The sequence below is a fragment of the Canis aureus genome, chromosome 16 (genome assembly GCF_053574225.1).
Source record: "Canis aureus isolate CA01 chromosome 16, VMU_Caureus_v.1.0, whole genome shotgun sequence".
NCBI lineage: Eukaryota > Metazoa > Chordata > Mammalia > Carnivora > Canidae > Canis > Canis aureus.
In genome coordinates this window covers 38846527-38861240 of record NC_135626.1, presented here as the reverse complement: position 1 = coordinate 38861240, position 14714 = coordinate 38846527, and the positions used below count along the sequence as shown (strand labels likewise).

At 43.7% G+C, this 14714-nt stretch overlaps 1 protein-coding gene across 8 annotated transcripts in view; it reads right to left on the bottom strand.

The window, feature by feature from the left end:
- Window positions 1-1601: 1601 nt before the first annotated feature.
- WIPF2 (WAS/WASL interacting protein family member 2) overlaps window positions 1602-14714 on the bottom strand; it is a 66352-nt gene continuing 53239 nt past the window's right edge. For all 8 annotated transcript variants that reach the window (XM_077853124.1, XM_077853128.1, XM_077853126.1 and 5 more), the window contains 3 exons: window positions 8339-8548; window positions 6942-7043; window positions 1602-6508 (listed from right to left, as the gene is read on the bottom strand). In XM_077853124.1, coding sequence (XP_077709250.1) covers window positions 6468-6508; window positions 6942-7043; window positions 8339-8548 — 353 coding nt within the window. In that variant the 3' untranslated portion in view covers window positions 1602-6467. The remainder of the gene's footprint in view (window positions 6509-6941; window positions 7044-8338; window positions 8549-14714) is intronic.

Sequence of the window (14714 nt, the reverse complement as noted above, 5' to 3'; positions counted from 1 at the left end):
GGAGCAACAGATCCCAGGAAGCTCATATATTTTGATAACCTGGGCGACTAAAAACCATCCTTACTAACCTGAAATGGTATCTGACCAGCTTTATGGGATAGTAAAAACCTCCCTCAGTTACAGTGGCTAGAGGGAGCCCAGGAAGCAATGGGTACTTCATATGCATCCTGGAGCCTAAGAAAACACTCACCAGGGGATCCCTAGGTGGCTCAGCGGTTTAGCGCCTGCCTTTAGCCCAGGGAATGATCCTGGAATCCCGGGATCAAGTCCCACGTGAAGCTCCCTGCATGGGGCCTGCTTCTCCCTCTGCCTGTGTATCTGCCTCTCTGTCTCTCATGAATAAATAAATAAAATCCAGAAAGAAAACAAAGAAAAGAAAAGAAAAAAGAAAGAAAACACTCACCAGGAAGAAAAATACTGGTCCAGTATAAGCCTACAAGAATAAATGACCACTGTGGAAGCAGGCAGAAAATCCTAGAAGGTCCGGGTTGAAAGGTCTCTACCTGGTTACTGACATGAAACTCTCCCTTTCCAATATTACAGAAGTTTCTTGCTTCTGGACCTCTGACCTTGCTATTTCCTGTTGGGAATGCCACACGCCATCCGCCTTCCCTAAAGCCTTTTAATAACTTACATAGGTTTCTCTTGGTAGTAGCTACCCTGAAGTGTTCTGCTAGACTCTGAGCTCCTTGGAGGCAGAGACCAGTCTAGCCATCTTTATATCACAGGTGCCTGGCATAAAGTATGCAATAAATGCTTGCTGCAGGAATGGAAAGGACATTCCTGCCAAGTGGATTTCCACCTTTTTCTTTTTTTTTTTAGATTTTTTAAAGATTTTATTTATTTATTCATGAGAGACAGAGAGAGAGGCAGAGATACAGGCAGAGGGAGCAGGCCCCACGCAGGGAACCTGATGTGGGACTCGATCTTGGGACTCCAGGATTACGCCCTGGGCCGAAGGCAGGCGCTAAACCGCTGAGCCACCCAGGGATCCCGATTTCCACCTTTTTCATGAATATTTTTTGCAGCTGGATAGCATATAGTCCTTTATTTTATTTTATTTATTTTTTTAGCATATAGTCCTTTAAATCTCACACTAGGAGATTAAACCTAGGAGAAAATGAATCCAATTACGTGTAAAAGTGATCCAGACTGGGCTCCAGTGATGTCAGACACAAAGCAGTTCTCTGTAGTTATCCTCTCAGGTGGTTAGGATCCTGAGGTTGATATTTTAGTTCTCTTACCTCTGTCTGCAGAGTAATGGGAAGTCAGAGACGGGCAGCATCTTTGCAGCAAGTCACAGTTTGTGGCTGGGCTGGGCCAGGAAATACTTAAACAGGCACATTCACAGTAAACAGCTGTGTCTCACTAATAGTGAGAGTTGACAAACTGCTGTCCTTATCACCTGCTAACTGATACACAGTATCATGAGGGAAGGAATCAAATCACACTGGAAGGACCTGCCCAACATCCTTTTGTGTACGCACACACAAACTAGCAATACCACCCCAATAGGATAGAGACACCTTACAGGTTTAGGAAGTTGAGGGTCATTCAGGCAAGCTCCGTTTGAGGGCTATTTAAAGTCACAGGAGGAACAATTAAATCAATAAATAGGTAGTTTATTAATCATATTAATAACAATGATGGATCAAATAATCAGGGATTCAGCCAATCTGGCAAGTATGGATGAAAATGAAAGGAGGCCTTTCCCCCCCCTCCCTCTCATAGGTTTTTATATCTAAATTATGTGAAAGTGATTCATATACACACACCCATTATGAATCAGTATGGGAAAGAATTTCAAGCCTGATGATGAAAGTGCAAGGTGAGCTCATTAAGTCTTAGTGGTGACTAGGTCAGCTGACCACAGTAAGCAGAGAATGTCTGGTTCAGTTCTTACACCCCAAGTCAAAGTTCAAGAAAGCCAGCCAAGATTGCAACTGCAACATAAAAAGCAGGGGAGAAAAAAAGCCAACACCCACAATAAAAATAGACACATTGTCTATTCTACCCCCACCTCTTCTTCCATACTCAGTGGGAGAATCTGCCATGCAACACAGAAAGAATCCTAAGACATGTAAGGAGAGGACACAAGGCCAGAGCATCCTGAGTCCCCTGAAATCATGGGCAATGATAAGGTAGGTGGCAAACATAAATGATGACCAAAGCTATCGTATCAGAATCACCCAGATGAGCATGGTTAATGGGAACTGTGATATACAAAATATGGCAGGAGGGAGGAGGGAAGACCTCTGATCCCTGGGAGGCTGCAGATGCTTCTGCCCAAGTCAGTGTAACTACCTTCTTAGAGGTTCTAAAGTCACTATACTCCCCAGAAGCAACAAATTTTCTCCCCTCTCTATGCCACCACTGGAGGCAGTGTTCCAGACAAGAGTACACAGTTTTCAGGTTTTTGTTTTTGTTTTTAAAGCAAGGTTTAATTAAACTGCACAGCATCCAGAAGAAAGAAATGTACCAAAGAATCCAACCTGAGACCAGATTATACATTGTAGAGAGGTGTTGGGGGAGGGGGGAATCACTGCTTATTGGGAGAGGGAGCACTGTAATTGGAATATAACTCCAAAATAAATCATACAATAAATTATTTTTTTAAAGAAAATAAACTGACCCACATGCAAAGATGGACGGACAGACGGACACACACACACACACACGCACGCACACTGCACACATCATTCTAGTCTTTTATTCAGTGTTGACTAGGACATCCATGCTGGTCCCCGTGGGAAAAGACAAGGTTAGACATGAGAAAAGAAGGCTTGGCTCCTCTGCCACCAGTGGAATGAGATTTAAGACAATTAGAAAACCCACTAAGTTGTGAGAAACAAGAGTAGAAAGAAGGAAACAGTTATCAAGGAAGATTTTAATTGCTTCAAAGAGAGAGGAAGAGAGCACAGAAATCTAACACAAGTAAAGGCACAATGACCGTGGAGTTGAATGGAACCAAATCCTTCCTTCAGTTAAACAGTTATCCTTCTTTTTGTATGTTTTGAAGGTGACTGTAGTTTTGTTTTATTTAGCTTTTAAGAGATGAGTCTTGAAGGCAGAGTTGTAACACCTTCCATTCCCTAAATCAAGGTGGCTTACAGAAAGCCACCTTGACCACATTGCCAGGGACTGAGATTCTGTAGGGAAAGAAAGGCTACAACTGGAATGTGAAGAATTGGATTTGCAGTTGATTGTAGGTTGGGTTTCCAGAAGGACAGACAGCTCAGTGTAGTGCCATCAAAGGGCCTTAGATGCCCTATACTCCACCCCCAGAGTTTTGCAGAAGGAAAGGACCCTGGAGTCACATTTTCCCCCACTCCCATAAGCACTCAGCCTACAGATTATTTCAAGTGATCAGGAGAATTAAAACACACCCCAACCCTGAGTTGCTCTGTAGCAAGTCTATTTACAAATTTTTCTCACCTCTCCCTGGAGGTAAATCTGGATTTCAAGTTGGGAAGCTGTGGGGTGAAGGGATGCCCCCAGTGCAACGGTTAGTGGCTAGTCTTGCCTTGGCCAGCATCCTAGTGGCTGGGATGCATTTCTGGAGACAGCAGCCTCACATCCATCAGGTGGGGTAGCCCTAAGTACCCTCACTCTGGGCTATGAGGATGATGGGGCTCTGCAGCTGGAGAAAATCCCCACAAAAGAAAAACCCACACCTGGAATATCAAAGTGATTTGATCCAGGTTTGATGACCGAAGAAAGGGGGGGGGAGGGGTTATCTAGCTCATTTAAAAACCTGGAAGCCACTGTTATGCTTCCTAGAAAGGGTGGAAAAAACCATTAAGTTTTTCCCACTAGAGAAAAACATCATAAAACCAAACACACACAAGGGCTTCTAACACAGCTTCCTGATGCTTAGTTGGGCAATGTCTCTTCCTTCTGGGAGGGAATAAGGGGGCTAATGGGACTGGGTAAGAGTCTCAACATGAGACCACCCAATCTTCCACCGAAGAGACGACATTCCCACAAGCAGATAAAATGAGCAGTTTAAAAGGTGAGAAGTTTTAGTGCTCTTGCAGCCAGCCCACCTTAAATCTATATTACAAGCTTTTTACAACATACAAAATAGATCAATAACTATAAGGATCACATTCCCATTCTTCAATAGTAAATATACACGATATTAAATCTGTTATTAACAGAGGGACCAAATAATGTATAAGGCAAAGACATTTAAATAGGTACTGTGCCATCAATATGCTCTCAAGAAGAAAATCCCTCTGATTAGATCTAGGCCCAGGCCTTTTTTCATGAGGCCAAGAAAATGAGAATACAACCAATACCCATGTGACACAGTCCAAAATGCTGGGGAGTACGAAGGGCAGCAGGTCACAGAGGAGGAAGGTATCAGCCCCAATGAAAAGCTGGGGTTTGGCTTTTACTTGTGATACTTGTTTTGATGCTCTATGTTGGAGTAAAGGGGGGGGGGGGAGATATACTTTGATAATATTGTACAAAAGGCATCAACTCCCATTTCAAAAATAAATGGGAAGACTTCACAGTCCAAGTTCAGAAACTGGTCAGCATCTCCCCTGGAACTCTGCTGCAGGATTAACTCTTGTACTCTCTCTTTCCCTTCACTCATGCGTGGTCTTAGCACTACTGACTTCAGGATGCTGGGGATACTGCTGAGAGATAACTGCTAACAGATTTGAAAATAAAAACAATGAAGAAAATGATCAGAAAAGGTTTGGTGACAGACCTCATCATGGTTTGTCCCAAGAGTCGATGTTATCCAGGGGATGGCAAAGAATAGCAAGGATAGCATACCCTGTACAAACAACCCAAGTCCAGAGCTCTCCCATCTTGCACGGGAAGACTTGGGTTTCACTGGGCACCATGCACAGATCCTTGGTCTGTGACCCAACAGACTGGAGAGGTCCCTAAGGCAATTTAAGCCTGTGATGTACCTGGTGAAAATTTTTAATTGACTTCCCCATTCATTTTGAGGAAAAGCCCTGGCTCCTCCTCTGCTCTCACTCCAAAGCTTTGAGCAGTCTCTGCACTTGGCAAGAGTTGTAGCAAACTGAACATCCCATCTGTAGAGCCCAGGAGCCATTCTGCTGTTGGAGAATGGTGAAGTCCCCCATCCCACCATCCAAGCTCAGTTCCAACCTAGACTGGAACCCTCTGTGCCCTTCAACTATGACCTGGAAGACAAAGAAACATATTGCTGGCTACCAAGGAAGAACAACTGGACTGAGGCACACCTTACCAAAGCCTTTGTGCTTCCTGGCACAGAGGAATTTTTGACTATCCCCATAAGCTTCCTCACCCTTCTCTATTCTGCTGTGTTAACCCCTGCAGTCTCACAAAGGAAAGACTAGTGGAAGAAGGAACATGAAGAACCTGCTCAGTCAGATGGGCCATGAACTTTGGAACAAGCAGGCCTTAAAGTCCTTCACAGCCCACAGGGCTGACCCCTTCCACGAGGTGCTTCACTCTTCCCTTGTCATCCTGGGGCACCCATCAGGGGCTGAAGTCTCTAAGCAGGACTAAAAAGGCCAATGGCCTTCACGGCTAGTCAGAAAAGACTAAGTGGTGTCAAGGCCATTGCCCTATCTTTCCATCTCCCACTGCAGGTTTCTGGAGTTTGTCAATCTATAATGAATGAAAGTGACTTTTCACTTGCAGGGATAGGCAGTGCAGAGAGGAAAAAACAGCCCTCAGCCTCACTACCCTGAGGAAACAGGCAAATGGGCAGGGAGTCCCAGAGGACACAAATGGCTCCTGGTCCCTTTGCTGCAGAGAAACTCACTAGCTCTAAAAGGGTCCCCAGTTTATTTCACCCTCTCTTTTTATTAGATGTTTAGTTCAACTGATTAGTATTTAGTGTTTCTAGTATCCAACTTCTCCCTGGGGTGATGGCATGGGGTGGGGTGAGAGCAAAACCAAAATACCCTTAAGAAGAAAACAGACCCATTTCTTTGCCCTTTCTTCAAACTTGACCTTTAAAACAGATCACTTCTCTGCAAATTCCTTTCCTGTTTCGCTAAAAATGTCCACTCTCTAGAAGTCCTGGCTGTGCCAGCCTCCTAAATGAGGAAATATAATATTCCTGCCATGCTTCCCCCACAGTGGGTAGGAGAAAGTAGGAGTACCATTCTCCACCCTGCCCCAACAATAAGTTCATTCATCACAAGGCACCTTTCCCCAAGAGGAAAGCAGGAGACATGGAAGCTTTTTCCTCATCTGGCTAGCAGGACTTGCAAGAAGAGGGATGGATACAGGGTTTGAGACCCTACTGTCAATACAAAGAGTCCAATCACCAAGTCTAGAGACGAGATGCATAGATGGAGGTGAGTGGGGAGGATGCTTGGTGTCTAGAGGTGGGTTGCACTGGAGAAACACGTCAGGAGCTCTCATGCAGGTTTCAGGGGAATGGAAGGGACCATCTGAGCAGAGGAGAGGGTCCATCCTTTTCCTGAGGAACAGGACCAAGCCAGGCTTCACCTGAGAATGGGTGGCAGAGGTGGGGCTCCACGGGCAGCTGAAAAATATAAAAATAAAATCCACATACATGAGGTCAATGATCAAACCCTGAATAACCCAAACATTCCTGAAATGAGAGGCTCCTTAAGCTAACCTTTAGATTTTAGGAACTGATTTTGTTGTTTCCTTGTTTTTTTAAGAAAACACAGATGAGGGACACCTGAGTGGCTCAGTGGTTGAGCATCTGTCTTCAGCTCAGGTCATGATCCTGGAGTCCTGGGATCAAGTCCCACATCGGGCTCCCTGTGAGGAGCCTGCTTCTCCCTCTGCCTATGTCTCTGCCTCTCTGTGTCTCTCATGAATAAATAAATAAAATCTTAATTATTTTTTTAAAACGCAGATGAGGAAAAGCAAATTTTAATCTAAGAAAAATACACCAATTCTACTTTCTATGGAATTATGGAAAAACTTTCATAGACTACTCTTCTCACCTCGGTTTGTTTTGCTGGGATATATTCTCTGAAAGTGTTTATACTCTTCTGGAGCAGGAAAGTCTTCTACTGGATGAAAAGAATACTTTGACTCAAAATCATCTAGGAAAGGAACAGAATATTAAGTCACATCACCCTTCCTTGTGCTCTCACATACCCTGTACCACTTCTGCCCCTCCCCTTGCTAATCTCCCTCACATTCTGATGGACCACAAGGACCTCCCTGGCCCACTAACCCAGGGTTCCTGAGGCCAGTAACAGGATCTTTCAATGCACCTTACACACACAGAGGATGTGCTCAGAGGCTCTTACATTAAGGAATGAGTCTTTGAATTGGTTCTTCAAATCTTTCCACCAAAAATCAGGCACTTAACAGGAAAGGAGACCAGCTGTTTGTTCTGTTTCAGTTAAAGTCATTTTAGAGACTGTCACCATGGGAAACCAACTGACCTGAATCCCCAGACTGGTAGACGGTAACCTAAAATGGAAATTTCTGTCACCAGCTAGTGAGAGATCTGACCAGATAATTCCCCTCTGGGCCATGTTACCCTCATTTAGCTCTACAATATAGTCGGGGACAGCCAACTTATGGCCTCCACTCCCACTTTCCATGGCCCCTCTACAGGAAGGCTCAGATTTTCTAATGGTGTGGCTCAAACACATTCCAAATACCCTGGTCCCCCAATGAGGAACAGACCAGACTGCGAGTGGTAACCATTAAAAAGAATTCAGAGTGTCAGGATTGAAGGAGACTGTACAGATCTTTCCAGGGGTCTTCAACAGAGGGTCTGAGGAAACCCTATGGACAACCTTTGCTTGGGGGCTCCATCCTAGACTCAATGAATTAGAATCTCTTAGGTGGGGCCTAAAACTCATTTATAACCTTAAAAAAGTCAAATCTGATACACTCTTATCTCATCAACCTCCTGATTTCACAGATGAGGGAAGTGAGGCCCACAGAAGTGAAGTGACTTCCTCAAAGTAACACAGCTAGGTTGTGGCTCTATATTACTAGAATAATGTTGTGTATGATAGGTTTTTGTTGCTGCTGCTTTTTAAGGCCCTCTCCTTCCTAGGAAGATACATCATCCCTGTCTAAATAATCCTGAAAGGGATAAAGTCTCTGACCTAAAAGCCAACCACAAATAATCCTTGGGGAGCAAGACAGCAGCTTCAGAGTTATTAGCACAACACCTACTGCTTTTACTTCAATCTCTTCTAAAGCAATCACTGTCTTCTAGAATTCGTAGAAGGCGAGGGATGCCAATGGTGGGGGCCCAGAGATCTGAGGTTAAGTCAGGAGAGGATCTGCTGTGAACAAAGGATACTCTAGAGTGGCCACTGGAATTAGCGAAGTCACCACAGGAACTATGAGACTAAAACAGCTAGCTACTCACCCAAGAAAGATCGGACAGTGGTAATAGAATCTCTATGGCCGTTCCTCAGGGGTGGTGGTGGAGGAGGAGGTGGCCCAGCTGGCGTCCTTGAGGGAGGAGGTGGGGGCTTTCCTCGGCTCAGGGGTTCTGACCCATGCATTCGGTACGGTGGGGGAGGAGGTGGAGCATCCCTGGCACCATTTCGGATCATGGGTGGCGGGGGTGGAGGAGCTGCAAGGAAAATCCAAAGCAGTTAGGATAGGATGCAGAGATGGTGAGGGGTGGGGGAATTTGAGAGATATGTGCCAAGAGTGCCTTGGTGCCTTCCCAAAGAGCCGGGCTCCAGGAGCTTCTGGGCAGCATGTCAAATAGCAGACTCACTCTCCTCTCATCCCTACTTAACAGTGAGAACATTCTTCCAGACCCCAAAGTCCAAAATAAATGTGTGACCCTTTTCATTTCCTATTTCAAGTCAGTCAAGAACTCTGCCTACTCTTGATGATCTTTTCCCTGCCTTTCCATGCCTTCCTCCACAATTCTAATTCAAGGCTCTCTCGTATTTAGCCTGTTCTACTGCAAAAAGCTTCCCAAATGTTCTCCTTGCTTCTCATCTCTTACCATTCCAATCTATTCTGCATAATTCACTAATCTCCCCCAAAACACTTGCTCAAACTTTTCTAAGGACTGTGTATCTCCTCTATCAAGAAGTTCCAAATCCTGGGATGCCTGGGTGGCTCAGTGGTTGAGCGTCTACCTTCGGTTCGGGATGTGATCCCAGGATCCGGATTGAGTCCCACATTGGGCTCTCTGCAGGGAGCCTACTTCTCCCTCTGCCTGTGTCTCTGTCTCCCATGAATAAATAAATAAATCTTAAAAAAAAAAAAAAAAAAAGAATAGGAGGAAGAAGAAATTTCAAATCCTTAGTTTCAACCCCCAACTGAGTCTCACCCCATCATCCTTCTTTTTTACACAGCAACTTACCATGCGAGGCAGGCAGCCTGGTATCACCTTCTCCTCTTCCTTGCTTGATTCCTAGGCTGGGACTCCCACTGTCACCTCTGTATCTCTCTACTACACCATTATATTATATCATAATTGTTCATTTTATGTGCCTCTTCCGCAGCACACTAAGTCAGGGCAGTGTCCATTCATCTGAGTTTCCAAGCTCAGACAAATGTATAGCGCACAGTATGTTCACAATCAACATGTGGTGACTAAACCAAACCACATATGCTTTGCTCTTGTGACTCCCCCAAAAGGTGTGGAAATGCCATCCCCCTTCCCTTACGACCAAACCCAACCTCTCCTTTAAGATTAGATTCAAGCCCCATCTTCTTTTTTTTTTTTTTTTAGAATTTTATTTATTTTATTTTATTTTTTATTTATTTATTTATTTTTTAAAATTTATTTTTTATTGGTGTTCAATTTACTAACATACAGAATAACACCCAGTGCCCATCACCCATTCACTCCCACCCCCCGCCCTCCTCCCCTTCTACCACCCCTAGTTCGTTTCCCAGAGTTAGCAGTCTTTACGTTCTGTCTCCCTTTCTGATATTTCCCACACATTTCTTCTCCCTTCCCTTATATTCCCTTTCACTATTATTTATATTCCCCAAATGAATGAGAACATATAATGTTTGTCCTTCTCCGACTGACTTACTTCACTCAGCATAATACCCTCCAGTTCCATCCACGTTGAAGCAAATGGTGGGTATTTGTCATTTCTAATAGCTGAGTAATATTCCATTGTATACATAAACCACATCTTCTTTATCCATTCATCTTTCGTTGGACACCGAGGCTCCTTCCACAGTTTGGCTATCGTGGCCATTGCTGCTATAAACATCGGGGTGCAGGTGTCCCGGCGTTTCATTGCATTTGTATCTTTGGGGTAAATCCCCAACAGTTCAAGCCCCATCTTCTACAGGCTTTCCCAAAGCAATGCACTCTACTCTAATCCCCTCCCTTCTTTGTTCTCCCATAGCATTTATAGGCTATGTCACTTACTCTAGCACTTAGTAGTATGGAATAAAATGAGTGATTCTCAAAAATGTATAATAGGTTCATCTGCAGAAAGTGCATATCTCCAGTGATTGTCTCATTGCTCAAAAAAAACTGGGAATGCCTCTTTGCGAACTCCCTCCAAACCCAGTTTCTAATTAGACATATCCATAAATATATGATGTTCATATCTCATTTTTTAAAAGATTTTATTTACCTATTTTAGAGAGAGAGAGTGCATGCACACATGCGGTAGCTTGGGGGAGGAGCAGAGGGAGAGGGACGAGCAGGCTCTGTGCTAAGTGCAGAGCCCAACGTGGGGCTCAATCTCACAAGCCCGAGATCATGACCTGAGCTGAAACCAAGAGTCAGACAATGAACTGACTGAGCTACCCTGGTGCCCCTCATATCTCATTGCTGAGTTTGTACAACCATCAAGAAAAATATTCATACCTATGTCTGATTTCGCTTTTCAAAAATCAAATTCACTCTTAAAAGACAAAAATGTGCCACCAAGTAGAAAGTAACATCAAAAACACATCTGAAGGGCAGCCCAGGTGGCTCAGCAGTTTAGCGTCTGCCTTCATTCAGCCCAGGGTATGATCCTGGAGTCCCAATATCGAGTCCCACATCGGGCTCCCTGCATGGAGTTCGCTTCTTCCTCTGCCTGTGTCTCTGCCTCTCTTTCTCTCTGTGTCTCTCATAAATAAAATAAAATCTTAAAAAAAAAATACACACACACATCTGAAGACATGTCAACATCACTAGAATAGATTCTTTTTTTAAAAAGATTTTATTTATTAATGAGAGAGAGAGAGGCAGAGAGAGAGAAGCAGGCTCCATGCAGGGAGCCCAACGTGGGACTCAATCCCGGGTCTCCAGGATTACGCCCTGGGCCGAAGGCAGGCGCCAAACTGTTGAGATACCCAGGCGTCCCAACTAGAATAGATTCTAAGTAAGGTCTTTATGTTATATTATTCTATTCTTTCCATTAACTAACAAAAATAGCAGCTATCATTTATTTGGTTTCTGTTATATTCCAGGTACTGCCCCAAGTATTTTATATGCATTAAATCTTTTTTTTAAGATTTTATTTATTTATTCATGAGAGACACAGAGAGAGAGAGAGAGACAAAGAGAGAGAAAGGCAGAGACACAGGCAGAGGGAGAAGTGGGCTCCACGCAGGGAGCCTGCTTTGGGACTCAATCCTGGACTCCAGGATCACACCCTGGGCTGAAGGCAGGCACTAAACCACTGAGCCACCAGAGGATCCCCTATGTATTATATCTTTAAAAATTATTTAGCCACTCCTGCAAAGTATGTGGTATTATCCCCATTTCACAAATGAAACTGGGATTCAGGTTGTTTGTCTGAGGCCACAGATCTAATAAGACTCAGCATACATTTGCTCTTTCCACTATGCCCACACTGCTTTTCATAACTACCACAGTTCTATATTATCTGCCCCCAAAACATATAACCCACTGAGATGGAAGTGTATCTTTTAGGGGTGCCTGGGTGGCTCAGTTAAGTGTCTGCCTTCGCCTCAGGTCATGATCCTGGGATCCTGGGATTGAGTCTGGCATCAGGCTCCCTGCTGAGGAAGCCTGCTTCTTCCTCTCCCTCTGTTGTTCCCCCTGCTTGTGTTCTCTGGCTCAATCAGTGTCAAATAAATAAATACAATCTTTTAAAAAAGAAAAAAAAAAAAAAAAAAGGAAGTGTATGTTTTGGTACCAACACCATGTCCTGTTATCTAAATAATACATGGAGAGACTACTCGGCTTAACAGACAACACTGATAAAGGGTGTATCATCTTTTTTTTAAGTATGCTCTATACTCAATGTGGGGATTGAATGCATGACCCTGAGATCAAAAGTTGTATCTTCTGAGTGAGCCAGTCAGGTGCCCAAGAGCATATCTTCTTATTCCTCCTCTATTATTGTTGGAATTTCTGTAGAGTGACTGCAGTTAAGCATGAAAGAGTAATGGAATGATGTGTGCAGACAGGGGGTCCAGCACTGTAGGCCAAATAATGCCACTTTTCATCCCCTAAGATGTACTCTGAATGTCTACCTCACTCTTTTCAAGGTGTAAGTATAGACAGGTGCTATTAGAAGCAGTAACTAAAAAGAAGTCTCCTTAACACCACCTAGCAGATATCTGAACCTTGATTTCATTCTAAATCTGCCCAAATCAAAGCTGTTTCAGGTCACTTTCAAAATATTTCCCTAAAACTCAGATTTCTCAGGGCCCTGAGAGTCTGTGACTACTCTAGGGGAGGGCCAGGGAGTATAAGGCAGGGTTAGCTTGGATCAAAAGGACACCAGCTACACACTGGGAAGGTGGCAGTGATTAGAGCCAACCCAGACTGGCCAATGGAGTAGGACAAAGAGCACTCTCCTTGCTCCCTTGGCACTCACCCTCAGGGACGGTCATCCCCTCTGGGTTCTGCCATCTCTCCAGTAAGTTTCTGGGCTCTTTGTCACATCCAGTTTTTTTTTTTTTTTTTTTTTTTTGAAGATGTTATTTATTTATTCATGAGAGACACAGAGAGAGACAAGCAGACACAGGCAGAGGGAGAAGCAGGCTCCATGCAGGGAGCCTGACAGGGGACTCAATCCCAAGACACCAGGACCACGCCCTGACCCAAAGGCAGACGCTCAACCACTGAGCCACCCAGGCGTACCTATCACATCGGTTTTAAAACTGTCTCAAAAAAAAAAAAACAAAAAACAAAAAAACAAAACAACCCTGTTTCAAGAGAAGGCACTGGAACCCAAGAACTGTAAGAAAGAAGCAGTTTGTAAAATAAACCTGGGGGTGGGAGATCACCTTTTGTAAACCTCGATAAACTCAATTTTGAGGAGGGCATGATGGTATTGATTCTTTAAAAAAAAGTCCCTTAAAAATAGTGTCAAAAAAAAAAAAAAAAATAGTGTCTTACTCCACAAAGAAAAAATTCAGAAACCAATACCACTGATCCCTGAGCACCCTGGGAAGACAAAAGACTCCATACTTTTTCAAATGTAAATAATTCACAGAGAAACAAAAGCATATTATCACATAATACTGTCATAATATGATTTAATAATAAAGATAAATCCATGGGATGCCTGGGTGGCTCAGAAGTTGAACGTCTGCCTTTGGCTCAAGGGCATGATCCCGGAGTCCTGGGATCGAGTCCCACATCAGGCTTCCTGCATGTAGCCTGCTTCTCCCTCTGCCTATGTCTCTGCCTCTCTCTCGAATAAATAAATAAAATCTTTTTTTTCATTTCTAAGATTTTATTTATTTATTCATGAGAGACACAGATAGAGAGGCAGAAAGATAGGCAGAAAGAGAACCAGGTTCAATGCAGGGAGCCCAACATGGGACTCAATCCCGGGTCTCCAGAATCATACCCTGGGCCAAAGGCAGGTGCCAAACCACTGAGCCACCCAGGCATCCCTAAATAAATAAAATCTTAAAAAAAAAGAGAGAGAGAAATCCAAGAACTACCTGGAAATCCTTGCATAAAACCACTAACAGTCATCAGCATACTATGATTTACAAAGCACTTCCATACATTTATTTACAACTACCCGTGAAGATACTATGAAGACATGAGGGAACAAACTCAGAGAATGAGAGCTATCTGCCCAACGTCACACAATAAAGATAACTACATACTCAGAAGATCTCTGACTAAAATATCTCAATTTTCTCTCAGTGTTACCACTCTAAGAACTACTGCTCTGGTTATAGAGATGGAAAGCTGGCTGAGGCCTCCATCAGGCCTCAAAGTTGGTGATGGTTAAGGGACAGAAGAAAAAGGCTCATAACTTCACATTTTTTAAAGAAACCACAAAGAACGAACAGAAAAGTGGGAAGCAAGAATTCTGCAGACATTTAAAACTACTCAAATTCAGGGTGCCTGGCTGGCTCAAGTCAGTAGAGCAAGACTCTTGAGTTCAAACCCCACATTAGGCCTACAGCTTTGTTTAAAAAAATAATTTAATTAAAAAACTAAAACTATTTAGTTAAACCCACAGAAATTACATTTTCCCCCACTTCTATTCCTGGATAGGATTAGAAAGATATGGGCTCAGCAGCCCGGGTGGCTCAGTGGTTTAGTGCCGCCTTCAGCCCAAGGCCTGATCCTGGGGACACAGGATCAAGTCCCATGTCGGGCTCCCTGCATGGAGCCTGCTTCTCCCTCTGCCTGTGTCTCTGCGCCCCCCGCTCCCCGTGTCTCTCATGAATAAATAAATAAAATCTTAAAAAAAAAAAAAAAAGATATGGGCTCTACTTTGATAAAGGGTCTTAAAAAAATCCCTAAATTAAAAAATACTTTTTTCTAAAGATTTATTCATTCATGAGAGACAGAGAGAGAGAGAGGCAGAGACACAGAC